General features: G+C 51.1%; 2 protein-coding genes across 5 annotated transcripts in view; one reads left to right on the top strand and one right to left on the bottom strand.

The window, feature by feature from the left end:
* Positions 1–2,003, top strand: part of ZNF362 (zinc finger protein 362) — a 39,940-nt gene extending 37,937 nt beyond the window's left edge. For all 4 annotated transcript variants that reach the window (XM_039233964.1, XM_039233990.1, XM_039233981.1 and 1 more), the window contains one exon: positions 196–2,003. In XM_039233964.1, the coding sequence (XP_039089895.1) occupies positions 196–312 (117 nt within the window). In that variant the 3' untranslated portion in view covers positions 313–2,003. The remainder of the gene's footprint in view (positions 1–195) is intronic.
* Positions 2,004–5,433: 3,430 nt separating this feature from the next.
* Positions 5,434–25,594, bottom strand: A3GALT2 (alpha 1,3-galactosyltransferase 2). Its single transcript, XM_039232566.1, has 5 exons — positions 25,192–25,594; positions 8,191–8,274; positions 7,903–7,992; positions 7,483–7,620; positions 5,434–6,654 (listed from the first exon to the last, which is right to left on the bottom strand). Exons 1-5 carry the CDS (start codon positions 25,212–25,214, stop codon positions 5,934–5,936), a joined length of 1,056 nt encoding a protein of 351 aa, XP_039088497.1. The 5' UTR covers positions 25,215–25,594; the 3' UTR covers positions 5,434–5,933.
* Between the last annotated feature and the right edge of the window lie 40 nt (positions 25,595–25,634).

Here is a 25,634-nt window from a genome sequence, read left to right as displayed (position 1 = left end):
CACGGCGGCAGTGCAGCGGCATCACCAGAACCAGTGCCCACTGCCCATCTGATGCCCTGGAGCCGGGGCTGCGCCCCGCCCGCGGGCCCGCCTGCCACAGAGCCGCCCTCCAGTGGCTGCTAGTGGGAACTGCAGCCTCCCCTGCATCTCTCGCCGTGTTCGGTTCTATGTTCTGAATCTCACCCCTGCCCGCAGGAGACCTACCTGATGAAGCACATGTCCAAACACACGGTGGTGGAGCACCTGGTGAGCCACCACTCGCCCCAGAGGACGGAGTCCCCCGGCATCCCGGTGCGAATTTCCCTCATCTGAGCCGACCTGAGGCGCCGCCCCACCCTGCCCACTGGCAGACACAGACCCAGGCAGCACCAGGCCCCAGCTTCCTCCAGGGGCCCTCCAGGAACAGCCGAGCTCTCTCATGACCTTCCTGACCTTCCAGAAAGCCTGGGCTGCAGAAGCCCTGCCCGGTCCAGCTCCGGGGGCGGCCAGGCCAACTGCAAGATTCTGGACTGTTTTGGTGGCATCCAAAGACGATCTCCGAGCACTTTGAACCTCTCTGTTGGGTTTCTTTTTGTTCCCCACCCTCCACTTGCTTCACTGTTTTTGTTTTTAAGTTTGTTTTGGAAATAACAAAAAAAGATATTTATTGGCCAAGAAGTTGGTGCTGCTAAGACCGAGAAATTAAAAGAATCGGACAGATGGACACAGAGAACCAGAGGGCAGCGTGGGACCTTCTCTTGCCACAGCCTCAGGTCTTGAGGGAAGGCTCTGGCCTGGGTTCCTGGACTGCAAAGGGGACCCCCCCAGGTGGGAGGGGACAGGAAGCATCTGGAGTGAGCCACTCACCCCTAGGTGCCCAGCTCCAACCTCTCAAGCTATGCCCTGGGCATTACTGAGCAGAGGGATGCGGCAGCTCCCGGGGCTGCCCAGGCCTCAGGAGACAGAACAAGAGAGGGGCTGGGAGATCCACAGGACCAAAGGGTGCAGCGTTGGGCTGGGCTGGGCACGGGCCCAGGGAAATGGGGGTGAGGGTGGGCTGGGTAAGACCTGGCCCTCCGCTGCCCTGAAGACCACCCCAGTCTACCTCGGTGCTGGCCAGGAAACCTATTGGCTACCTCTCCCACCATCCCAGACTGTGGGCAGGGGGGTGGGAAGGGAGTAGGCCTGGGCTTAGGCCCTCCCCCCTCCAGAATTTCCTCCAGATGGGGCAGTGCCCAGGGAGGGGTTATTTGTCTTCCCTGTCATTGGGGGGGGGGAATCCCCAGTCCAGGCCCTAGGCCCCTTAGCAGGGAAGGGATCCTCGGGGAAGAGGGTCCCAGGAGCAGACCCTGCCCCCAGCCCCCACAGACACACCCCAATCTGAAAGCCATGCGTGTCCATGTATATAGGAACTATGTACAGAGCCCGGAGAAGCCCCCCTTCATCCCCCGGGGAAAAAAAAAAAAACTAGACAGAAACTCATCTATATATTCTGTATCTGGAGTTCCATTTTGAATATTAACTGTGTTATTTTTATACACTTTTTAAGCCTTAACTCGCCATTGATTTACCAGTTAAACGTTTCCTGGGGTTTTTTTTCCCATGGGGTTCTCTGCCCCAACCCCCACCCCTTTGTTTGACTTGCGTCGTCTGATACTCAGTATTGTAGCTTTTTGTCCGCATGTTACTACCCTGTAAATACGCTGTTATACATACTGTTAACACCCCATTTGCTTTTTTCTATGGGACCTCCAGGCCACCATATTTAGAACTAGTTACCTTATTAAAAAAGAGAAAACAGTCTGTTGGCTTCTCAGTCTGCATCTTGGTGGCAGGGAGGTGAGGGCAGGTGCCCCTCAATGCTTCAGGAAACAAGTTTGCATTATACTTAAGAAAAGGGGTGGGGAGCAAAATAAAAATCGAATGTGGGGGAAGACACTAAATGGGGCAAGAAACAAAGGCATCCCAAACCCTCTGCTCTTTGTATTTCTCTGTTGTGAAGAATAAACTGTACCTGCACCTGGGTGGCGGCGGTGTGTGGCGTGCTCTGTGCGAGGGCGGGGCTGGGGGGCACCTTTCCATTGCTCCTCTCCCCTCCCCCGCCCCCCAGACTTGGGGAAGAAGGGAAATGGCCCCTTACTGTGCGCTGGCCTCACGCCAGCTGCTGAGCAGAGTGCTGGATGTTTGTCACCCCATAGCCTCCTGTGAAGGAGGCATAAAACCAAGAGGTATTTTTCTTCTTTGCTGAGGATTATGCTGTAATTCAATGGCAGGAACGTAAATTTCACCCAGGTTTGTCTCATTCTGAACGAAGCCATTTGGGATGTATGGGGATCACTAGTGGGGTACACAGCCCCTGCTCCCAGGTCAAGGGGGCAGCCACATCCCCGTACCTTGCCTATCTTTGGGGCGTCCATTGCAAGCACCCTGACTGGTAAGCAGTTCCAGCAATTGATGGAACCAAGAAGTCCCCTTCGCATCCACTTTCCCCATGAGGGTCAATGCTTTGATTGTGTAGGAGGGAAATGCAGGAATTAATCACCCCAAAGTGTATCAAGGCCAGTCCTCTGCTTGGCATCCTGAGAGAGAGAGAAGTGACTCCACCAAGAGTCACCATGGAGCTCATCTTCAGGAATTCGCTCAGCCCTCAGGCCCTGTGTGTCAAGACGCCGCTGCAAGTGTAGGAAGTCCAGTCCAAACAAGGATTTATTGGCTTATATAACAGGACAGTGCAGAAGTCAGGCCAGCCTCAGGGTTCCCCGGGGGTGGGGGTCTCCAGCTCCCCCCTTTGTTCTAAGATCTGGTTTCATCCTTAGGCTCCTGTGGAGTCAAGCTCCAGCCTCACAGCCTCCCCACCCGGTTTCCTGCAGTCAAGCCTCTTGCTCTTCTAGAAGCCCCAGCAAATATCTGGGTCTTGCTGGTCGAGACTGGTGTAGGTCCCATTTCCGAACCAATCACCGTGACCAGAACGTCTGTACTTGATGGGCTTAGACCTAGAGCCCATGCCTCAAGCCTGGAGCATTGGGTGAAACCCTCTTCTGTAGTACATCTCCCCAGAAGGAAACCCGGCCTGTTAACATCAGGAGGGGTAAATGGATGTGGATTAGCCAGGAACACGTGTTGGGTAACCTCACAGGCCTCATGGCGTCCTCTGAGATTGACCTCCCATAGCCTGCGGTGCTGTGAAGGGGAGGGCTTTGGCAGCCATGTTTGTGTCACATGACACAATCCCAGCCACAACTGAGTGGCCAGCAGTGGACACCTGACTGAGCCGCTGGGGCCTTAGACCAGTGGTAGCAATGGTGGCAGTGGTATGCAGTGGCTGTCCTGGTTCATGAGAGTGGACTGTGCATACCTCTGGCCAACTCCGTATTCAGTGAATGTGGTGTTGAATCAGCCGTGGTGGGATTTATACAACAGAAACCAGCAAAGGCTACAAATCCGGGTGTTCTTTTTCCTAGAAGAGCCAGTTGCTAAACATTTACCAGCACACCACTGTCTGACTCTCCAGTCGGAGTTTCCAGTCCATGAATTCGGAACAGGTCCAGTTCAGGAGCCTGGAAGACCTCGTGGCCCAGGGGTTGGGATGTGTGTTGGGCCAGACACACGAGCAGGGCAGAGGCAGACAGAAGCAGAGATGGACAGAGAAGCCCTAGATAGAGCCTGTGTCAGACTCAGTTCCTGACTTTGGATCTCCATCTTCCCAGCAGATTTAATTTCCTGCTTGTTCTCACATCAGTGAATTTAAGTTGCCAGTGGCGTGACATTGGGCAAATTACTTAACCTCTCTTTGCCTGATTTTCTCATATGTAAAATGAGGAAATAATAGCACCCAATTTATAGGGTGGATGTGAGGATTAAATGAATCAATAGATGTCCAGTGCTTCTAACTTTGCTCAGTGCGTACTAAGTACCAGTAAATGTAATTATTGTTACTGTTATTTGACGTGGCCCTGATGGGCCTACATCCCTTATGGTCAGTGAACCCTGGCTAGACAGCTGCTGGTGTTTGGGAATTTCTGGGGGTGACATCTGTGTTGGCCTGGAGGGTGGGGCACCAGGGGCAGGTGAAGATTTTGCATGTAGACGCGACACTCTGAGGACAGGGGGGTGGGGGTGGGGGGCTGGCAGCTTTTCATCTGCTCACCGGAAGCCCTCGGGAGCCTCCACTATCTCTGAGGGCCTTGGCACGGGTGCTGAGGACAGTGCTGACTCACAGTGACACTGATGGAAGTGGCTACAGAAGGAGCTTATCCCCCCCCTTATTATTCCTGCTTCTGCCCCAAGTCCCTCTAATGCCCCCACCCCCACCGTGGGCCTCTGGGTAAGACAAAGGAGGGAGACACTCCCAAGAAGTCATCTGGTCCACACTGCAGCTTCCCTGACTCTTCCCGGTCCTCAGGAAGGTCTCCACCCACAGTGTGAAGCTGTCCCCGCCCAGCACCTGGAAACCCCTGACCAAGCCATCATTTCCTCTCTAAGACAGGAAACGGCTGGTCTTTTTACAAAGCCCCTGCACTCCATGAACTTGGTGGAGAAAGCGCAGGCAAGGAGGGGGAGAAGGCAAATTTCATTTTCTGCAGCAAGCATCACAACAATCCCCACGAGGGCACCCCCGCTTTACAAACATGAGAAAACCGGGACTCGGTTAAGGTGAGGAACTTGTCCAAAGTCACGCACAGAGTTAGAAGAGAAGCAGATCTTACTGGCTCTCTCATGGTCAGGGGTTGTGAAGGCAGGTGTGGGTGGCCCTCGGTGAATGCTGCAGGGTAAGGTAGAGGATGTTTTCCCACCAGAGGAAGGGATGCGCCTGCTCAGAGTCATCAAGCAATAGCCCGTTCTTAGGCACACCCGGCCTGTTCTTATCTCTAAACCAGTCCCAAAAGCCTTCTACATTTTGCTAATCCAGTTTGGGTGGGAGGCACTGGGGAGCTTCAAACTGTGCTTGGCGAGGGGAGAGGTCTATTTCACATCACCAATAAGCGGAACCTGCTTGTACAAATGATCAGATTGTAAACACCATCAGGACTGATTTCCACCGGAATTGCTCTCCTTCCTGGGAACAGTGGGGCCTCTTAAAACTGCAACGTCTGTGAGAACATTACATGCAGGATTCCGGAGACCTGGAGTGAAATCCCACCCTCACAGGGCCTCAGTTTTCCCAACTGTCAGAGGACAGGTCAGGGGCTTCGGAGCTGCTACCTTCTCTGTCTCCTCGGCCCTGTAACCACATTTCCTGCGGGGCCTGATGATTTCGCCTCCTGTTCAGAGTCCGTGTTTCTCCCCACTGGGGGATGAAAAATCTAGATAGCAGCCACAGGTGAGGAAACTTCTCTCCCAGCCTATGGGCCCCACATCAAGGAAATGGCCTTTTGGGGACTTGTCCAGGAGAGATGGCTACAAGGATACTTTTGGAATAATTTTATTATAATATTACTTGAATACGTACAAAGTGCTTAGGGGGGATGGGGGAAGGGCCAAGCCAAGGACTCAAATGTCACCATGTTTCTTCTGTGACAGCAGCTTTCTCCTGTTCACCCAGAAGCTACTCTCTGGAGTGAGGGTCAGTCTTGGCTCTCCAGCTGCCGCCCAGACGGACTGACTGACTTACAGCCTCTCTGTGCCGCAGGCAGTTATGCTCCCTTTTCGGGCTACAGTCTCCTTATCAGAAAGGGGGAGGGAGGGGCTAAAACCGCTCTGCCGGAGGAGGCACGGCCGAATCCGGTAAGGTCAGAGGCGAGGGGCGGCTTGCGAGGCGCTGCCGGTCCTCGGAGCTTCGTCGGTCGCTGTTGAAAAGTGGGGGACAGGCCCCTTCCCCTCCCGTAGAACAGCAAGCTCCCCAAAGGCCCGGGCCTCCTCCTCCCACCGCTGCGATCCCACCGCCGGGCACGCGGCGGAGCGGGCGGGGCCGCTTCGGTCCCAGCTCCGGCTGCCCTCCAGGCGCCCCCAGGGCTTCAGGGGGCCCCTTCCCGGCCCGGCGGGGGCGCCTCGTCGCGCACCAGGGCGTACTCCTTGGGCGCCCAGAGCAGGCGCGGCCGGCGGATCTCGGCCCGCGAGCCGACGTCGGGGCTCCAGCAGAACTCGGGCGACAGCACCTTGGCGGGCTTGTGCAGCCAGAAGAACTTGTTGAGGTGGCTCTCGTCGTGCCAGCGCGCCTCCAGGCCGCGCTCGCGGTCCCGCCGCAGGCCCCGCGCGCACTGCGCCGTCAGCCCGCGCAGCGCCGCCACGCTGCCCCCGAACACGGCCGCGTGGTAGTAGAAGTCGCCCTCGCCCCGCGCCAGAGCGGCGGCCGAGCGCGCGTCGCGCTCGTAGGGCAGCAGCCACCGCGGCCAGTGGTAGTGCCAGGAGTGCAGCTGCGCCACCGACTCGGCCAGCGCCTCGGGCCCGAAGGCGCCGCGGAAGTACTGGTCCACGTCCATGCAGAGCACGAAGCGCGCCTCGCGGCCCAGCCGCCCGTCCAGCGCCTCGCGCAGCGTGCGCATGCGCTGCATGGACACGTCCTGCCAGCGCGGCTCGCGGGCCACGCGCTCCACGCGCAGCTGGCGGCCCGGGGCCAGCGCCACGCGGGGCACGGCGCCCGGGCGCTCGGTGAACACGTAGTACACCACGCGCTGGCCCACCATGAAGTGCCGCTCGGCCGTCTCCAGGAAGCGCGCCAGGTACTTCTCCAGGTACCTGCCGGGCGGGGCGGGGCGGGGCGGGTCAGCCCGAGCGCGGCGCCCTCCCCAGCGGCGCGCGGGGCCCCTGCACCCCTGCAAGCCGCGGGCTCCGGGGCCCCACGGCCCTCCAGTCGCAGCAGCTTTCAGGGCGGGCACGAGGGGTTGCACGTCGCTCGCCTTCGCAGCCCTGAGGGGCCCTGGGTTCCCTGCCTTGGCCGTGGGCTCCTACTTGCTGCCCGCCTGGATCAGCAGGGACCGCGGCAGAGGGGCCGTGCTCTGCTGGCCCTTGGGCCGCTGGCGGTGTCAGCCTTTGCCTCGTGAGGGCTCTGAGCCTTTGAAGCTTAAAGTTTACGAAGTCCTAGACCCTCGATGCCGCAGCGACGTGAGGAAGCCCTGCTAGCCGCGCAGAAGGCGTTGTGGAGACAGGTGCCCCACCGGTGTTCAGTAGACGGCCATCCCAGGGGAGGCCCAGACCCGGGGGAGCCGCGGGGAGCCCTTCCTGCCGAGCCCTGTGGCAGCTCCTGCCCACAGAACCCGGAGCTGTAATAACAGCTGTTGTTTTCATCACTGAACTTGTGGCAGTTCCTTACATACCTGGTCAGGACCGTCTCTGGGTAGGAGCCTGTGCTGCGTGGGCTCCATGGTGCAGGTGTCCAGCGAGGAGGGAAAGGAAAAGGGTGGTCCTGCCTGCTCCCCGGGAGTCTGGGACACGGGGTGCTGTCTTTGCCTCCCTCTTCACTTTGGGATCCTGTGGTCCCGAGAACCCGGTGCCCCACCCCTGTGTCACACGCACACCCCTTCCGTCCCCTGCCTGGACGGCACCGCTCCCCTCCCCGGGCCTTACCTGCCTACAGCAAAGACAGTCAGACCAATGGTGAGGTTCTGCTGTAGAGCCTCTTGCTGGGCCACAGCTGGGTCGAAGGTGCCATCCCAAAGAATGGGGGCCCCCCAGGAAGTACAGGTCGGGACTTCAGGCCGGGCCCTGGCCAGAACAGGGATGGAGAGAGAGGTCCATTCATCCACTCATTTGGTGCATGTTCACTGCCACCTCCCCAGTGCTGTGCCCTAGGGACCCGCAAATGGGTCCCACCCAGCCAGCCCCTGCCCCTAGAAGTCCCTAGCCTAGATCCAACAGAGGATTGGGAGATGTGTGACCTGATGGGGCCACTGGGGGGCGTACCTGGCCCTGCCAGGGGGAGGGATGTGTGGAGGGCAGGGACGCAGAGGCAGAGCTCTCTAGGGTATGTAGGTGCTAGCTCCTTACCAGGGATGCAAGAGACCCGTGAAGTTGTCCCTCAGCAGGGCCATTCTGGCGGAAGGACAGACACCCATGGGGATGAGGACTTCCAGATGCCTGTGAGGTGGGGGCCGCAGTGAGGGGCATGCCAGCCAGTGCAGGGCCCTCTCTCTTTGCTCTTCATAAGGAAGGGGAGCCCCCAGGGACAAGTGCGCTGCCAAGATAGCAATTGCCCACCATCCCTCAAGGAGGCACTTAGAAGGAGCCCCGACCCTGCTGGTTCCCACGCTGAGGGCTGGGGGAAGGGGGTTGTACCTGACTACAGGGAGCCCATACAGGTACAGCCCTAAGAGGCCAAGTGCAAATAGGATCAGCCGCCAGAAGAGTCTCTTCCAAGTCCTGGGTGGTGGGGAGGGGCATTAGCAACTCGTTTACATACACACATAACACAAGAGAAATTATTTATGTAATTTTAATGTTTCCTGTTATTTATTTATTGTTGAACACAAATATATTCTATTCACATGGTACAGGTATTCAGAGGTACAAAAGAGTATATATAGTGCCAAGTTTTTCCTGGTGCCAGCCACCCAGTGGCTCTGCATGGAGGCCAGCCAGCACTACTGTTTTCTTGTGCCTCCTTCCAGAGGTGATCTGCGCGTATACAGGCAAATATAAATACGGTAGCAAATCCTCCCTCCTCCCCTCCCCCCTGATCAATGGTAGCACAGTCGATTTGCTGTTCTGCATCTTGCATTTTCCACTGCCTCCACTGACCATTATTTTTGCGGCTATTCCCTCTGAATACTTGAAGTGCTTGCCCTCCCTCTTCCCCAGCTGCCCAATAGGCCATTAATTGGATAAAGCATCGTTTACCCGACCAGGCCCCTTTTGATGAACACTTGGATACATAATCCTTTGCTTTTCCCAGCAGCGCGACGGGGCATGGCCTTGGGCAGGTTTGGGGCATGATAACATTAGAGGTTGGGGTGCTTAACCTGGGTAGGGGGTAGGAGGTATGACTGGGCTTGGACAGGAGAAGAGACTGGAAGGGGATGCAAGGAGTTTGTGGCTTGGTGACTGGGAGCTGAGAGCTGTCTGACACTTAGAGATGAGTTGAGGGTCTGCGTGGCGGGTGGGCTGTGGTCAGGGACCACGTGTCTACAGTGGCTCTGGCCACAGGGCTGGGTACGTGCAGCAGAGCCCAGCAGCCCCATTCCTGCTCGGAGGAGGTGGACTTTGGCATGTGTTTATGGTTAGGGGTCATCCAGGAAGGGATGAGATCCTTTGGGGGATCTCATCCAGTATCCCCCACCGCTCCTGTGTGCTGTGTCTCCGGAGAGGCTGGAACCACCTGGTGAGGAGTGTGGACACTGGGGCCAGATGCCAGGTTCAGATCCCAGTCCACCACTATAAGCTAGCTCGCAGAGGGGCCTGGTGGTGGTGTGTGTGCCTGTATCCACCCGTGCACCTTCTCAGCTCATGGTACCTCCTTCTGTTCAGTTGGCTGAGCCAGAAACCTGGCTGCACCTCAGCCCCCGTTCCTCACCCCCCATCTGCTGTCAGTCCCCAGAGTAGGTTGACTTCGCCTCCTGGATGTCCCCCCCCCCGCCCCCGCCGCAGCACCAGACCCCCACAGTGATTCTGCCTACACATCCCTCACCAGGACCATTGAAACATCAACTTCCCTGCTCCCAGCTCCTTCCTACACAGCCCCCAAAGTCATCCTGTAAAATGCCCACCTGCCTTCACAGTGTCCACACCACCTGCCCAATCATCCAAGAAGAAATACATTTAGAATGCAAATATATGGGGAAATGTTCACTCTCTTTAGTAAACGAAGACATCCAAATTAGCACAGGCTGGCATGTTTTACCTATAAAATGAGCTTTAAAAAAAAAACACAACAAAAACAAAAAATAGCCACGCTTCAAAGTATACAGTGAGACAGGCACTCTTACAGGTTGCTCGTGGGAGTGAAGATTGCTAGATCTTTTTGGAAAGCTACTTAGCTATGGGGATTGAGGCTTTCATTGTTCCCACCCTTTAATCCAATCACCTCAACTTCTGGGAGTCTGTTCAAAAATCATCTTCAGGATGGAAAAAGTTTACACATCAAGATGTTCACTGGTTTCTGCTTATGCATGTATTCACACCCTATTTATCGGGCACGAGCTCAGAATCACACACTTGCTAGGTCACGGATTCAGAGGTGAGCAAGGCACAGACCTTATCTTCAAGGGAATGGAATCAGGAAGATGTGGGTGGTTGGGAAGAGAGGGAATAAGTCAGATGACAGATCTCAAACAGATGAATGGAACACAGCACAGTAAAGGCTATATATAATCCGTATAAATACAAATGCTAGTAGGGTAAATTGGAGGATGGCAACTGAGCCTTGACAGATTGGGGAGGAAGTTGGGGAGGCTTCCTGGAGGAGGTGGCCTCTAACGATTAGAAGTTATCCACGCAAAGAAGGCAGCAGAGCGGGGAGGGAGGTCTGTGAGAAGAAAACAATGTACAGAGTGAGAGGGGAGAGAAAACATGGGATGTGCATGGCACCGCGGGTCACTCTGCAGGGTGGCGTGCAGGTCGGGAGCGGGGAAAGGTGAGGCCAGAGGTAAGCCAGGGCCAGATCACCCCACCTGCATTCCAGGGTAAGGGGTTTGGGCTTCCTCTTGAGAACCATAGGGAGCCTTGAAGGATACTTCCTCTAGGAAATGATGCAGTCAGGTTTTTATTTGAAAAAAAGTACCCCAGCTGAACTGTTGAGCCTGGACCCTGTTGGGGGGGGGGGGGCCGGGGAGGAACATGGCTGGAGGCAGGAAGGCAGCTCCAGGCTACTGGCAACTCTCTTGACCCAGGGCATTGTTGGTGGGTTGGGGAGGACTAAGTAGAGGTGCAGTGGTGGAGGCAGGGGCGTGGGTTGATGATATACAATTACAGTCCTTCGCTCATTTATTACTGCATATAAAATGCCAGCAGTGTTACTCATGGGCCGCATTAAGAGGTCTGACATGGAACACCTCCCCTAGGTGGTGTTCATCATCCTCATATGCTTCTCCATTGTAATGGCTCTGCCTTTCCTGATTTGGATCAAAGTCCACCAGTTCTGCATGGTCGGCTGCATCAGTCTCCTCATCAGTGTGGCGGAAAGGAGGGAGGAGGATGGTGACTGGAGGGGGCTGAGAGGCTGGGATTGGTGGAGTGTGTGTTTCCTTTATGTGAGGCGCACTTGGGCTTGGTTGGATCCTGACTAGGAGCCCAGGGAGAAGGCATTATGCAGGCTGCTGAGAAGGCCCTGACGGCCAGCCCACTGACTAAATAAACCTTTTCCCGCTGACCCTGTGGCCACGTGGAAACATGCTTCCACAGAAACCTTAGATGAAAAAAGCAGGTTCTAAAGTCAAGGAGCAGGATGATTATTTGTATTTATTTATTAAAAATTTTTTAAATGTTTGTTTTTGAGAGAGAGACAGAGTGTAAGCGGGGGAGGGGCAGAGAGAGAGGGAGACACAGAATCCGAAGCAGGCTCCAGATCCCAAGCCCTGAGCTGTCAGCACAGAAGGCGATGTGGGGATTGAACTCATGGACTATGAGATCATGACCTGAGCCAAAGTCGGACGCTTAACCGACTGAGCCACCCAGGCGCCCCTGGGCAGTAGGATTATAATTTAGCAGGAATTAAAACATGCACCAGGGGGCGCCTGGGTGGCTCAGTCGGTTAAGCGTCCGACTTTGGCTCAGGTCATGATCTCACCGTTCGTGGGTTCGAGCCCCGTGTCCAGGCTCTGTGCTGACAGCTAGTTAACAGCCTGGAGCCTGCTTCAGAGCTTCAGATTCTGTGTCTCTCTCTCTGACCCACCCCTGCTCACGCTGTCTCTCTCTCTCTGAGAAATAAATAAAACATTTAAAAAAATAATAAAACATGCACCAGAAAATAAGACTAAAAAGGAAAACTTAAGTACCTATGCAATAAGTTATAGTAGGGCTTTTTTGTTCCTATGTTTTTTTCCTCCCAATTGTTTGTCATGTGCTAATATGCTTTTTTAACGAAGGAAAAATACAGAGTTAGCAATTTAGAAAAACAAAACGAAACTAAACAAGTGTTAAGCCTTCCTACTGCCTGCAAGATAAAGCCTGTACCTCGCAGCCCTGTCCAAAAAGCCTTCAGAGAATCAGGCTCCTTGGCTATCACATTCGAAGTGCTCTCCCCTGACCTGGCTTTCCCGCCTCTGGAAATAGAGACTCACAGTGGGTAGACCGAGGACGGTCTTGTAGCTTTGTTTCAAAGAGTGAATGGACATCTCTGCAACCCGAGGGTTGATCAGCAAGTCGATTTTGTGTGTGTGTGTGTGCTTTTTTTTTAAATTTTTAATTTTTTATTTCTAGGAGAGAGAGAGACAGCGTGAGCAGGGGAGGGTCAGAGAGAGAGGGGGTCACAGACTGAAACAGGCTCCAGGCTCTGAGCTGGCAGTCAGCACAGAGCCTGACGCGGGGCTCGAACCCACGAACCGTGAGATCATGACCTAAGCGAAAGTCAGACGCTCAACCGACTAAGCCACCCAGGTGCCCCGATCAGCAAGTCGATTGATGAATGATGCACACCCATGCCATGGAAAGCAATGGGACCCCTGAAAAGGCTGAGGTGGATTTCTGTGTACTGTCTGGAAAAGAGGTCCCGATGTGTGAAGTGGAAAAGGAAATAACCGGACTCTATACACAGAGGCTGATCTCCCTTCTGTGAGGGGAAAGCCCCTATACCAATGTGCCCACACATGTACAGACATGCATATCTATGGTCTTTCATAAACGTGTAGGGAAAGATGTGGAACAGCATTATCCGACGGAAGTACAATATGAGAGGCACCTGGGTTCAACTCTTGATTTCAGCTCAGGTCATGATCTCGTGGTTCAGGAGTTTGAGCCCCGCATCCAGCTGTGCTCGCATTCGCAGAGCCTGCTTGGGATTCCCTCTCTGTCTGCCTCTCCTTTGCTCGCACACGTTCTCTCTCTCTTTGGTCTCTCAAAATAAGTATAAACATTAAAAAAGGTAACAAAACAAAACAATATGAGCCGCATATAGAAATTAAAATTTTCTAGTAGCCACATTAAAAAATTGTGAAAAGAAACAGCTGATATTAATTTTAGTAATATTTTATTCTAACCCAGTATGTCCGAAATATCTTTTCAACATATAATCCATGTGAAAATGGTGGCGATATTTTATATTCTTGTTTTATATTAGTCTAAATACTAGACCCAGTGTATATTTTAGATTTATAGCACATTTCAATTGGAATTAGCCACATAGGGCTGGCTGGTGGCTAGTAGGCGGCATGGATTCTGAAGGAGATGCGCCACTTATTGGGGGGCTGAGATTTGAGGGAAGAGGGGATTTCTACCGGATATACTTCTCTCGTGTCCCACTGTACAATGAGCAGGTGTTAACTTTTGTTATTGTTAAAGAAACAACAGGCCCCAAATGGAGTCACTCATACTAAGGCCTCTGTCAGCAAACCCTACCTAACTGCAGTTTCACATTCTCCCAGAAATTTACCTTTAACCAGTCAGTCTGGAATTGCCTGGTCAGCACTAGTGAGATTATCTGCCTGATGGGCCCCCCACTGTCCCCCAAAAAAGAAAGTGACCTTGCTTGAAGCAGGCCACTCTTTGTTAGAAACTGCCTTCCCTCCAGTCCCTTCTGCCTGGAAAAGCTTTCCTGGAACAGCCCCCCCAGAGCTCCTTTCTGTCTGCTGAGGTGCTGCTGCCGGATTCATGGATTGCTACACGAAGCCAATTAGATCTTCAAATTTACTCCATTGAATTTTGGTCTTTAACAGATTTGGTGGCGGTGACGGGATCCAAGGAGACTTCTGGTGGCTTTGGGGGACAATGAGAAACACAGGCGCGGTACCCTCGAACCCTTTGTATTCTCTTTCTCACCATTTCTGAGGGTTAAGGTCCTCTTGGATCTGAGCTCGCTGTCTTTGCACCAGGCTCCTGATTTAATTGCCTTTGCAGTCTGGGGCCGCTCAGCTTGGGCTAACAGACAGCCCCGCCCAGAACCCAAGCCCCTAGTCCTTGGTTTAGCCTGAAATACCCCCGTTTGCTTAGAAACCCCAGACCTTTGGTTCCGTCCCCAGATTCCACATTGGGGACTGCCAGTGGCAGCCCTAGTCCCCCATTTGTTTGGACTTAGCTCTTCGGGGTCTGTGATTCAGCCCTCCCCCATCCCTTGACCGGCCGGTCCGCAGGTTACTGCTGGTGCCCACAGTCCCATTTCTTTGGTCACTGTTGGTTTCTGTCATGACCATCAGGGAAAGGCTATTGCCAATGGGACTCTCAGAAGACAAAAGGCTGCAAAAATTGGTGGGCGTGGGTCCAACATTTAAAAACTGTTAGAGCACTTGCCACCCGACCCCAAACTCATGTGTTAGGTTAGGTGAAGATTCACACTTGCCAACCTCAAGAAAACCTCCATGCAACAAGGTACACCGTAAAGCATGACACAATTCCCAGTCTTTGGCACATCCCTTTTAAGTATTAGTTTGGTTCTAAGAGACCCAAAGGCTTAGCTGAAAAAGAAAACAACAACAACTACTACTAATATTACTACTAAGATTCTTAAATTACGAGAGTTGAGGGGCACCTGGGTGGCTCAGTTGGTTAAGCGTCCGAGTTCAGCTCAGGTCATGATCTGGCAGCTTGTGAGTTCAAGCCCCGCATCAGGCTCTGTGCTGACAGCTCAGAGCCTGGATCCTGCTTTGGATTCTGTGTCTTCCTCTCTCTCCGCCCCCTGTCCCACTTGTTCACATTCTCTCTCTCAAAAATAAACGTTAAAAAAAACATGTTGCAAGAGTTGAGCACACCATCTTCCAGTATGCTGACTTATTCTGTGTCTAAAACTGCAGTCCTGAAAGCTATAGATACCCACAGAATGGCAAAATTTTACTAAAGCAACCTAGAACTCCAACTGACATTATGGAAAAGATTCCACTTATTTCTTTATTTGTTTATTTTTAAAATTTTCTTGGGGCGCCTGGGTGGCTCAGTCGGTGAAGTGTTCAACCTCAGCTCAGGTCATGATCTCACAGTTCGTGGGTTTGAGCCCACGTTGGGCTCTGTGCTGACAGCTAACTCAGAGCCCGGAGCCTGTTTCAGATTCTGTCTCCCTCTCTCTCTGACCCTCCTCTGCTCAGGCTGTCTCTCTCTCAGAAATAAAATAAAAATATTTAAAAAATAATAAAATAAAATTTTCTTTATTTTTAGAGAGGGCATATGAGAGCAGTGGGGAGAGGGGCAGAGGGAGAGAGAAATCTCAAGCAAGCTCCATACTCAGTGCAGAACCTGACACAGGGCTTGATCCCACCACCCTGGGATCATGGCTTGAGCTAAGATGAAAAGCCGGATACTCAACTGACTGAGCCACCCAGGTGCCCTGGAGAACATTCCATTTAGACAAGAGCACTTATATAAGAAGTGCACTTAAAAGCAAGGGTTCCCAGAGATGTCTGGGTGGCTTAGTCTATTCAACATCCAACTTCGGCTCAGGTCATGATCTCCCAGTCCATGGGTTCGAGACCAACATTGGGCTCTGTGTTGACCGCTCAGAGCCTGGAGCCTGTGTCTTCCTCTTTCTGCCCCTTCCCTACTCATGTTCTGTCTGTCTCTTTCAAAAATAAACAAACACTGAAAAAAATAATAAAATTAAAACTAATTTTAAAAACTGGCTAAATTCTGGTAGATACTGGAGCTACACTCTCTATTTTTTAAAGTTTATTTTGAGAGAGGGAGCGCGCATGCAAGTGGGGGAGGGGCATAGAAAGACAGAGAGAGACTCCCAAGCAGGTTCCACAGTGTCAGCATGGAGTCTGATGTGGAGCTTGAGCCCCTGAACTGGGAGGTCACAACCTGAGCCGAAGTTGGATGTGCCCCTACACTCTCTACACCTTGCTTGGGGCTTGCAAATGGGAGCCTGGGAAAGGCTGGGGAAGCCAGCTAAACGTGAGAATATTCTTACCAGGGTCAGCTCTCCTGGATCTCTTAGTATTTAGTAGAAAGGGGGAAAAAAAAAGTTTTCATGTTGTCCCTTCCTTTCCAAATCTAGGCAATCGTTCTTGATCTTTGGAAATGGCTCTAGATCTTATGAAGATAGTATCTTTTGCACTTCTTTGAGGGTACCTTGGATTTGCAGGGTGGTTTTCTACTGCCAGAAATATTTACTGTGTGTTCCGGCTGAAACCTGACAAGATATCTGAAAGGATTTGATAACTCTGTGGTCAGAAACTTGGCCAAAATGACAGCTGATATTCAGGGCCGGATATAAATTCTTTTAGACCTTCTTCTTTAAGCTAAATGTACTCAGAGGAAGAGAAAACCATTCTGACCTAGGTGGATGGGTGTGTCAGCCCTTGGAAGATGTCCAGGATACAACATAATTCTCGGAGGAGTTGGAAGCCACTGTCCTTTATCCTACAAATCTTTGCAAGACCAGAAATGCGGCTTTGCTTTAGAGACAATTCAAAGCCCACTCATTCTTTGTAACAATTAACCTGACCCTTATTCATCTCAAAAGACCTGCAGGTACTGTCACAACTCTGGCCGTAGGGAACAGGTGTCCTAGGAGGATTTTGCATTCTTTCCCGATAACTTCGAGATGTAAATATTCCACCTGGTCTTCTCCCAGGACTCTCCTGGAGACAGGTCTGGGTCATCTCCTGGAAATGTAAACTCCAGCAAGCACTGACTCCTGAACAATGTGGGGATTAGGGGCGCTGACCCTTGCTTGCAGTAAAAAATCTGCATATAATTTTTGACACCCCCCCCAAACTTAACTACCAATAGCCTACTGTTGACAAGAAGCCTTACTGATAATATAAACAGTCCGTTAACACCTATTTTGTAAGTTCTTTGTATTATATATTGTATTCTTAAAGTAAGGTAGAGAAAAAATATTATTTAAAAAATCATGAGGAAGATAAACTATTTACAGTACTGTACTGTATTGAGAAAAAAAATCCATTATAAGTGGACCCGTGTAGTTCAAAGACATGTTGTTTGAGGGTCAACTGTAATTCTTTTTTTTAAGTGTTTATTTATTTATTTTTGAAAGAGAGACAGCGAAAGAGTAAGTAAGGGAGGGGCAGCGAGAGAGGGAGAGAGAGAATCCTAAGCAGGGTCCACGCTATCAGCACAGTCTAATGCAGGGCTCAGACTCAAACTGTGAGATCATGACCTGAGCTGAAATCAAGAATTGGACACTTGGGGCTCTTGGGTGGCCCAATTGGTTAAGCATCTGACTCTTGATCTAAGCTCAGGTCATAACTTCATGGTTTGTGAGTTCAAGCCCCACGTCGGGCTCTGCGTGGACAGCCTGAAGCCTGCTCGGGATTCTCTCTCTGCCCTTCTCCTGCTCTCTCTCTCTCAAAATAAATAAAATAAAAAATATTAAAAAAAAAAAAAAAGGAGTCAGACACTTAACTGAGTAGGCCACCCAGGCATCCCTGGTCAAATGTAATTCTTAACAGAAGAGAAATAAAACTACTAGAAATAAAGTTCCCTGTATGAAAGGAAAGTAGTACATGTACATTTTCGGCAAGAGAAGATATGAGGAATGAAAATGCATTTTTGTTGAGGGAAAAGAAAGTTATTTTGCCCTAAAAGTAAGGCTGGTTATTCAGAGTGGGAAAAAGGAAAAACAGGACAAAATCTGGTAAAAAAGAAAGTTGCAGATGGTCTGTTGAAAAGGAATCTTGGGAAAAGGATTTTAGGTGTGGTCAAGATGGCTAAGACTGGAATGGATATAAGTAAGTTTAGAAAATCAGGGGCGCCTGGGTGGCTTAGTCGGTTAAGCGTCTGACTCCTGATTTCGGCTCAGGTCGTGATTGCAACATTCAAGTCCTGCATCGGGCTCTGTGCTGTCATCGCAGAGCCTGCTTGGGATTCTCTCTCTCCTTCTCTCTCTGCCCCTCCCCTGCTCATTCTCTCTCTCTTCAAAACAAAACAAAACAAAACAAAACAAAACAAAACAAAAAACCTTTAAAAAAAAAAGTACATGGAAACAAAATTAAAATTGGTTTCCTCTCTGTTAAAAGGACAGTTTTCTTAGACTGTTGGTCTAAGAAAGATACGATACTGATAAGAGAAGGCAGAGGTTTTTCTTTACCTATAAGTAATCTGCCTAGAAAGAGTTTTGTGTCCTGTGAAAATAATTTCCTGTGTTTCCTATCAGATCTTTGATTAGTTAAGAAAACCAAGCCTTCTCTATTTCTATTAGGAGGGCAAAGAGTTCTTTTTTGTTTTACAACTACTTAACTCTCTGTGTTTACAGAGTCTCTAATTGTCATTATGATTAAATAGATAACCAGTCATGCTCTACAATAACCTGTGACCTTATTTGCTCGAGTATTTTTAAGACCTTCTACCAGCTCTTTCCCTTCTTCCCCTACAATATAATCCTGAAGGAAGTCTTTTTGACCTGGAAGTAACTTTGAGATTTTCCACAGGATCCTTGGAAAACTACAAAAGAATTGTTCTCTCTTCTTGAAAAGAGAGAAACCAAACTAACGTGGCTAATTTGACATGTTAAATTACGTGGGGAGCATTGTCAAATAAGAAGTAATGTGAAGCCTTCCTTATGTTGTATCTGTGCAGGTATGCAAATGTTCCAGATATTTTGTGCAATTCCTGGAAATCTGACATGTCCTGGTATCATGCTATCAGTCATAAGGCTGGTTATTATCTTAAGATGTTGTATGTTACAGAAATAATCAAATTCCTTTGTCAATGCTGTTTAGCGATGGCCATTTTTAAGTCTTTTGTCATTTACAGATGGTAAGTTTCACTCCGATGCTTTTGCAAAAGTGCTTCATCTTTAAGGAGATTCAGTACAGGTTTCTTACAGGTTTAAGATCATAAACCCGAAATGGGTAAAAAATCTCCAGAAATAATAGGAAAACTGGATTCAGACACAGCAAGTATTGATTACATGGGACGGAATGAACAAGAAGGATGCTTATAACTTTTTATGACTTTTTGTCTGAAACACTGCGTGGTTCCTTCATGTTTTGTTATTCCGTATTTAAGGAAACCTTTTCCCTTAAGCTGCCTGACTTACGGCAATTCAGTAATGTATACCTTTGTAAACAAAGGTGAAACATTTACTTTTTCTCCCTACCTGATCCTTCCAGAATTTGGGAGCTCTTGAGTGTTTTTTGTTTTTGTTTTTCATGGCACTATAGTTAGTTATTTGCATACATTCTCTGAGAGTCTGGTCCTTATAGTAAGACACCCTCGGAAGCATTGGTTATATTACCAAAGTTTTGAGTGAAAGGAATTCACCCAAACTGTAGGTATTTTAGGTGAAATCTACTGTTGAGTCCTTGGCTTGGCTTCCTGTCTCAGAGACTTAAAAGTTCAGTCTGAAAATCCTTATGAAAAGCTCCAACAGGGGCGCCTGGGTGGCTTAGTCGGTTAAGCGTCCGACTTTCGCTTAGGTCATGATCTCACGGTTCGTGGGTTCGGGCCCTGCGTCGGGCTCTGTGCTGACTGCCGGCTCAGAGCCTGGAGCCTATTTCAGAGTCTGTGTCTCCCTCTCTCTCTGACCCTCCCCTGTTCACGCTGTCTCTCTCTCTCTCTCCTAGAAATAAATAAAAATATTAAAAAAAAAAAAAAAAAGGAAAGCTCCAACAAAGCCGTCGTAAGGGCTTGTATGGTCCATCAACCACTGTTCTTACTGCATTTATATAAATAATCAAGTTGGTTTAATGCAAACAAATTAGTCTTACTGTGACTATATTTGGTAAGTGGGGGTAATTGTAGAGACAAAAATTCTATTTGTACCTTTGTAGATACTAGATTCTAACCCTGTTTATTGTGTTTGAGGTTTTGTTAAATGCCCGTAAACTGGACTAGATCCTGAATTCTTCTAGTTTCCTTGAATATCTGGCTACAACGCTCCAAACAAATGCTTCAAAGTTTCTCCCACCCTTCTGACTGGGAGCCACTAGGGACAAAGAATGCCCTGAGTCTCCCTGGAAGGGACTGTGCCAGGTCCCGGTCACTACCCTGATGGCAGCCGACTTCAGGGACTTGAACCTTGGGTACACATCTCACACTAAAGAAGGCTCCACCTGACATGTGGTCCTGTGCAGATGTGGAGGCTTCCAGATCAAACTGACGAGGAAGAGAAGTAGCTGAGGGACAACCAGGTAGACTGCTTCCATCCAAGGCACCAGATGGAGACTTCCTACTTTAACAATAAAACCCTTTGTTCTCTTCTTTCTTTCCTTTATGCTGGCATTGGCCTGGAAAGAGAACACCATCATCTGTATCTCCCAGGCCATGGCTAAAGGGAGGTAACCTTTCAGACTGCTGGATTTCAAAACCTCTGGTCTGTCCATGATGGTGGACTCCATTCACAGGGCCACCCTGGCGGGAATGCTTTCTGCTCCCACAGGGTCTGTGTCTGGGGTCGTTTTCATTTTCCTTTGGTCCTACGAATACCTAGATGGTTGGTGCATAACCAGGCGATGACTCTTGCCTAAAGGTTATCTGACTGTGCCCCTAACTGTTGACCAACAAACTGAGACACGCTGTGGGTCAACTCCCCTAAATTTACACCATCATGTTAGAAAGGACCTAACAGGAGGCTTTTGTGATTCAGGATTTGCTTCCTTAGGCAGGTGCGGAACTCCCTGGCTGGGCGTGAAGCAAGTGAGGCTGTGACCAGCACTCTCCTGAACTCTTCAGAGTTATGGCTAAATCCAGTGCTAGAGCAGTGGCGGCGCGGTGAAAATCCTTAGAGACTCTGGCCAAGGTGGTTTGTGATAATTGGACAGCCCTCGATTAACTTGGGGCCGAGCAAGGAGGTGTTTGTGCTGTGGTCAACACTGCCTTTTGCACCTGGATTAACACTTCTGGGGACACTGAAACTCCATTACATAAGATGGCTGAGCGAGCCACTTGGCTTAAAAAGGTGACTCCTTCAATGCGGTCTTTGTTTGACTTACTCGATTTTGATTGATTTGGGTCTTGAAGATCGTGGCTCCTGGGTGCGCTGTAGACACGGAGAGGTATCCTCCTTAAATAATCATAGGAGTAGCCCTGGGGCACTGTACTCTCTCAGAAACTTTAAATGCACGTTCGAAGCCCCTGACCACCAAGCAAATGACCTCCCTGAGGCTGGAACATCAGAAAGGGGGATGAAGTGGGGCGCCTGGGTGGCTTAGTCGGTTGAGTGTCCGACTTTCGCTTAGGTCATGATCTCACGGTTCGTGGGTTCGAGCCCCGCGTCGGGCTCTGTGCTGACTGCCAGCTCAGAGCCTGGAGCCTGTTTCAGAGTCTGTGACTCCTTCTCTCTCTGACCCTCCCCTGCTCACGCTGTCTCTCTCTCTCTCTCCTAGAAATAAATAAAAATATTTAAAAAAAAAGAAACAAAAAAGAAAGGGAGATGAAGAGAATGACTAACTTAAAAAATGTAAACCTGAGGTCATGGCCTGTGAATACACACAGAGGACCAGCAAAAACTGGGAGAACTTGGACTGACAGCTGGGAAAGAGGCACTTTACATTTTGATCATGTCTCTCAATTAAACTGAGAGTCTGATCCAAAGGGGGGTGGGTGGGTGGAATTGTTAAAAAAGAAACAACAGGGCCCCAAATGGAGTCACTCACACAAAGCCTCCTGTCAACAGACCCAAGCTTAGTGCCTAATGTGACTGCAGTTTCACCTTCTCCCAGGAATGTAACTTTTTTTTTTTTTCTAGGAGAAAGAGACAGCGTGAGCAGGGGAGGGTCAGAGAGAGAGGGAGTCAGAGACTGAAACAGGCTCCAGGCTCTGAGCTGGCAGTCAGCACAGAGCCCGATGTGGGGCCCGAACCCACGAACCGCGAGATCACGACCTAAGTGAAAGTCGGACGCTTAACTGACTAAGACACCCAGGCGCCCCCCAGGAATGTAACTTTTAACCAGTCAGTCTGGAATTACCTGGTCAGCACTAGTGAGATTATGGGCCTGATAGACCACCCCCCCACGTTCCCCTAAAGAAAAGTGACCCTACCTGAAACAGTCTATTTTTTTTCTAATTAATTTTGAGAGAGAGAGAGCGTGCGCGCAAGCATGAGGGCACACAAGCAAGAGAGGGGCAGAGAGAGAATCTCAAGCAGGCTCTGTGCTGTCAGCACACAGCCCCATGTGGGGCTCGAAGTTACGAACCATGAAAACATGACCCAAGCCGAAATCAAGATTTGGACGTTCAACTGACTGAGCCATCCAGGCACCCTGAAACGGTCTACTTTTTGCTAGAAGCTTCCTTTCCTCCATCCCCTTCTCCCTACAAAAGCCTTCCGTTTCGTACACCCCCCTCGGAGCTCCTTTCTGTCTGCTGAGATACTGCCTGGTTCATGATCATTAAATAAAACTAATTAGAGCTCCAAATTTACTCAGGTGAATTTTGTTTTTTAAATGTCTAATGGAGGAAAATGTCTGTTTCTTTACACTCCTCTCTTGTCCTGCTTCCCCTTACGTTCTGGGATGTTTTCCAACACCAACAACCAATTCGGTTCTCCAGCGTCAGGTGAGTGTCCAACAATTCGATTCATTTCTATACTATCTACCTGGAGTTAGTGCCAGATCCCACAGGTCAAGGGCGCAGTCCCATGAGACGGCCCCCTCTTCAGATGCCAGTTGGAAATCCTGGCAGATGCCACCCCTACTTCTGGCTGATTGACCATAACTCACGGGTTCCCACAACCCCCTCCTCGTGTTCCGTAAGTTGCTCACATAACAGCTCACATAACTCAGGGGGGCACTTTACTTACTTTTACCGGTTTATCCAAAGGGCACACATGAACACGCAGTGGAAGTGCTACATAGAGCGAGGTCAGGAGTTTCTAGCCCCACGGAGTCGGACTGGGCCACCCTCCCGGCATATGGATGCATTCATTCACCAACCCAGAAACTTTCTAAACATTGTTGTTCAAGAGTTTTTCTAATGGGTCTTCAGTCCCTACCTTCCCTTCTAGGAGGCTGGGGGTGGGGCTGCAGTTCCAAGTCTATAGTCACTAGGTCTTTCAGGTGATTAATTAAGCCCCATCCTGAGACAACCGAGGGTCACTAACAGACATTCCTGGCCCTCAGGTTTTTGGGAATTCTGTGCCAGGAGCACGGGATAAGACCACAAGTCTCATGATACCCGTCGATCAGGTTCCTTCCTGAAACTGGGGCGGGGCCGAATCCCTGCCCGGGTACTCTGGTGAGATTGTTCTGGGCATCATGGGTGCAGTAACAGAGGGCACCCTGGGGCCCTGGGGCCACCTGGTCTCTCTACTTGGATGTCTCCCAAGTGTCTCAAACTGAAGTCAAAAGAACTCTTGGTTTTTCTCAGAAACCTGCTCCCCACTCAGGTCTCCTCCATCGTGGTAAATGCAATCATGACATCCGTGTGTTTTCTCTGACTGGTCCCAAGTTACCCAGGTGGGGCCACTTCCTCGCTCCCCATGGCCCGATGTCATCAAATTCTCTCGCTTCTGCCTCCCCACCAGACATGCTCCTTCTCCCTCCCCCCCACCTTCTTCCCATCTGGATTTCTGTAACTATGTACTAACTTGCCCCTTCCCGATCCCATGAAGTCCCTTAAACTTGCCCATGACTTTGTGTCTTCCCCACCTCTGTATCTTTGCCCACATCGCTGTTCTTCTATCAACCACCACCAAGCTCCAGAAAAGTCTTTTATGCCCACCCTCCTCCCTGCGATGCCTTCCTCGACCTCCCCCTCTAATACCTGCCACCGTGTGGCCTCCGCACCTGTGCAAACCTCTACTCAAGCCCTGGCCAAACTCTATACCTCTGCCTGGCCAGGCTGCTGTTTTATGAGACTTTGTGTTCTTGGTGCCAAACTTGAGCCTGCCTCATAGTTGGTGGTATTCATGATTATTTGTTCAGTAAACAAATGAAGCAATGAATAGGTTCCTTGTCTTCATTCTCTTTCCCAAACTGTGACTTGTTTCTCGAGAGTCTGTTTGCTTCAGCGTTCAGTCTGGACTCCATGAATATCTTTGGATATTCACCGAGGCAGACACTCTGCCTGCCGAGCGTTTTATGTCCCTATCTCATTGAGTCTGACCACAGTCCCTTGAAGGAGTTGCCATGATTATCTCCACCTTATAAATACACCGAGGCTCAGAAACATTAAATCACTTGCTCTAGGTCACACAGCAGGTTAAGTGGTGGAGCTGAGGTCTGAACTTAAGTCTGATTCCCAAGCCAGAATGTGGCATTTGGGGTACCTTATGACCTGGCTCCAGCTCAACCTTGACGCTCCACTCCCAGGGGTCTCTGGCTCTGTTAATATTCCCCCAAGGCACCTCACATTCCCCCCCCCCCCCACCCGCCCCTGCCCACGCCCACCCGGTCAATGTCTCTCCTGTAGCAAGCTTTTTCTCCCCTTGCACACACCAGCACCACCAAGCTCTGGGAGGGCAGGCTGCAGCTGGCTCCCGGAAGCAATACTACCCCCAGAGGGACACTTTGGGAAACACCACCTGTCCACACCGCAGGTGCAAGAAAAGACTAGAGTGGACCGCTCTCAGCCTTCACCATCTTGACCCTTTTAGTCAGCCCCCTCCCAACCTCGGTAGGGCAAGCTGATGCCTATCTTGGGCACTGGGCCTCAGCCAAGGCAGCCAGGCAGAGCTGACTCCAAGTGGCCCGGGTGACGGCCGGGTGGGCGCCTGCCAGCTCCTGCCGCCCCTTCCCATGCCCCAGCTGGTGAGCCTAGTCCACAGGGGCCTCTGCCTGACCCGTTCTTCCACATGGCTTGCGCAGATATTTTCAAAGGCGCCCCCTCCACCCCACCTCCACCTGCAGAAGGTGGTCCTTCAAACCCACCCTGAGCTCTGCCCCCTCCAATCTCCTTGCGTTCAAGCATTAGTTCTGAAGTGGGAATAAGTTTCAATTCTGGAAGGTCAGTCCCAGTGGGACTACAGAGAGCTCTCAGCTATGGCGGGGGACGCAGCCCTAGGTCTTTCTCTCGCTCACCAAGGGGGCTCAGAGTTCAGGGAAGTCAGGGGAGTAACCCCGCTCTCCCCCAGGATCCACGTCTCCCAGGATGCAGTCTGCCCCCACCCAGCTCGGCCCCATGGATGGTCTCTACCCCTTGAGTGATGTCCCCTTTCAGGGTCTCCCACGCCCAGGATCTCCCTGGCTCAGCCGTTGTGCCTCCTCCTTGGCTGTTCTGGCCACCAGGCTGGACTCCTCCCAGAGCAGCTGTCCCGCCCCCATTTTCCCCCACACGCTGGCAGTGTCCCCAACTCACCCAAGCCTCTCCTTGAGGACCATGTCGAGAAGCCGTGGGGAGAGCCTGCCAGGAAGAAGTCTCTAGCTCGGAGCCAGGGCAGAAATGACCAGTTCCTGGCGACTGGGACAAGGCAGCTCCAGGCAATCTATCAGAAACCACACCCACAGAAGCCAGGAAGGATGAACTGCCCTGAGGGGGACTCCTTTGGGGGCGGTGCCTGCTGGAGGAGGCTGGCCCCAGGATGGGGTGGGGGCTGGGAACCCCCTCGGGGCCAATCACCTGGGAGAAGGTGGATCTGAGTCAAGCCAGCTCTGGTTGGCCAGAGGCTCTGAGCTATTTTGTACTGACTTCTCTCTGCTCCGGGGCCCCTGCGCCTCTCTTCAGCGTCTCCGAGCCCTGGGAGAGTCTGGGGCCTGTGGGTCACGCTAAGGTGTTTGCTGTGCAGGGAAAACCCTGTTCTG

This window comes from Hyaena hyaena, unplaced genomic scaffold (genome assembly GCF_003009895.1).
Source record: "Hyaena hyaena isolate Hyena2069 unplaced genomic scaffold, ASM300989v1 scaffold_3, whole genome shotgun sequence".
In the NCBI taxonomy this organism is placed as follows: domain Eukaryota; kingdom Metazoa; phylum Chordata; class Mammalia; order Carnivora; family Hyaenidae; genus Hyaena; species Hyaena hyaena.
This window is presented reverse-complemented; position numbering and strand designations above follow the sequence as displayed.

Coding starts and splice junctions, on each gene's coding strand:
- A3GALT2 (XM_039232566.1), bottom strand. CDS start 25,214: ATGGTCCTCAAGGAGAGGCTTGG. Junction 8,275..25,191: donor GTCCTCAAGGAGAGGCTTGG/GTGAGTTGGGGA, acceptor CCCACCACCCAG/GACTTGGAAGAGACTCTTCT. Junction 7,621..7,902: donor ACGGGTCTCTTGCATCCCTG/GTAAGGAGCTAG, acceptor TGTTCTGGCCAG/GGCCCGGCCTGAAGTCCCGA.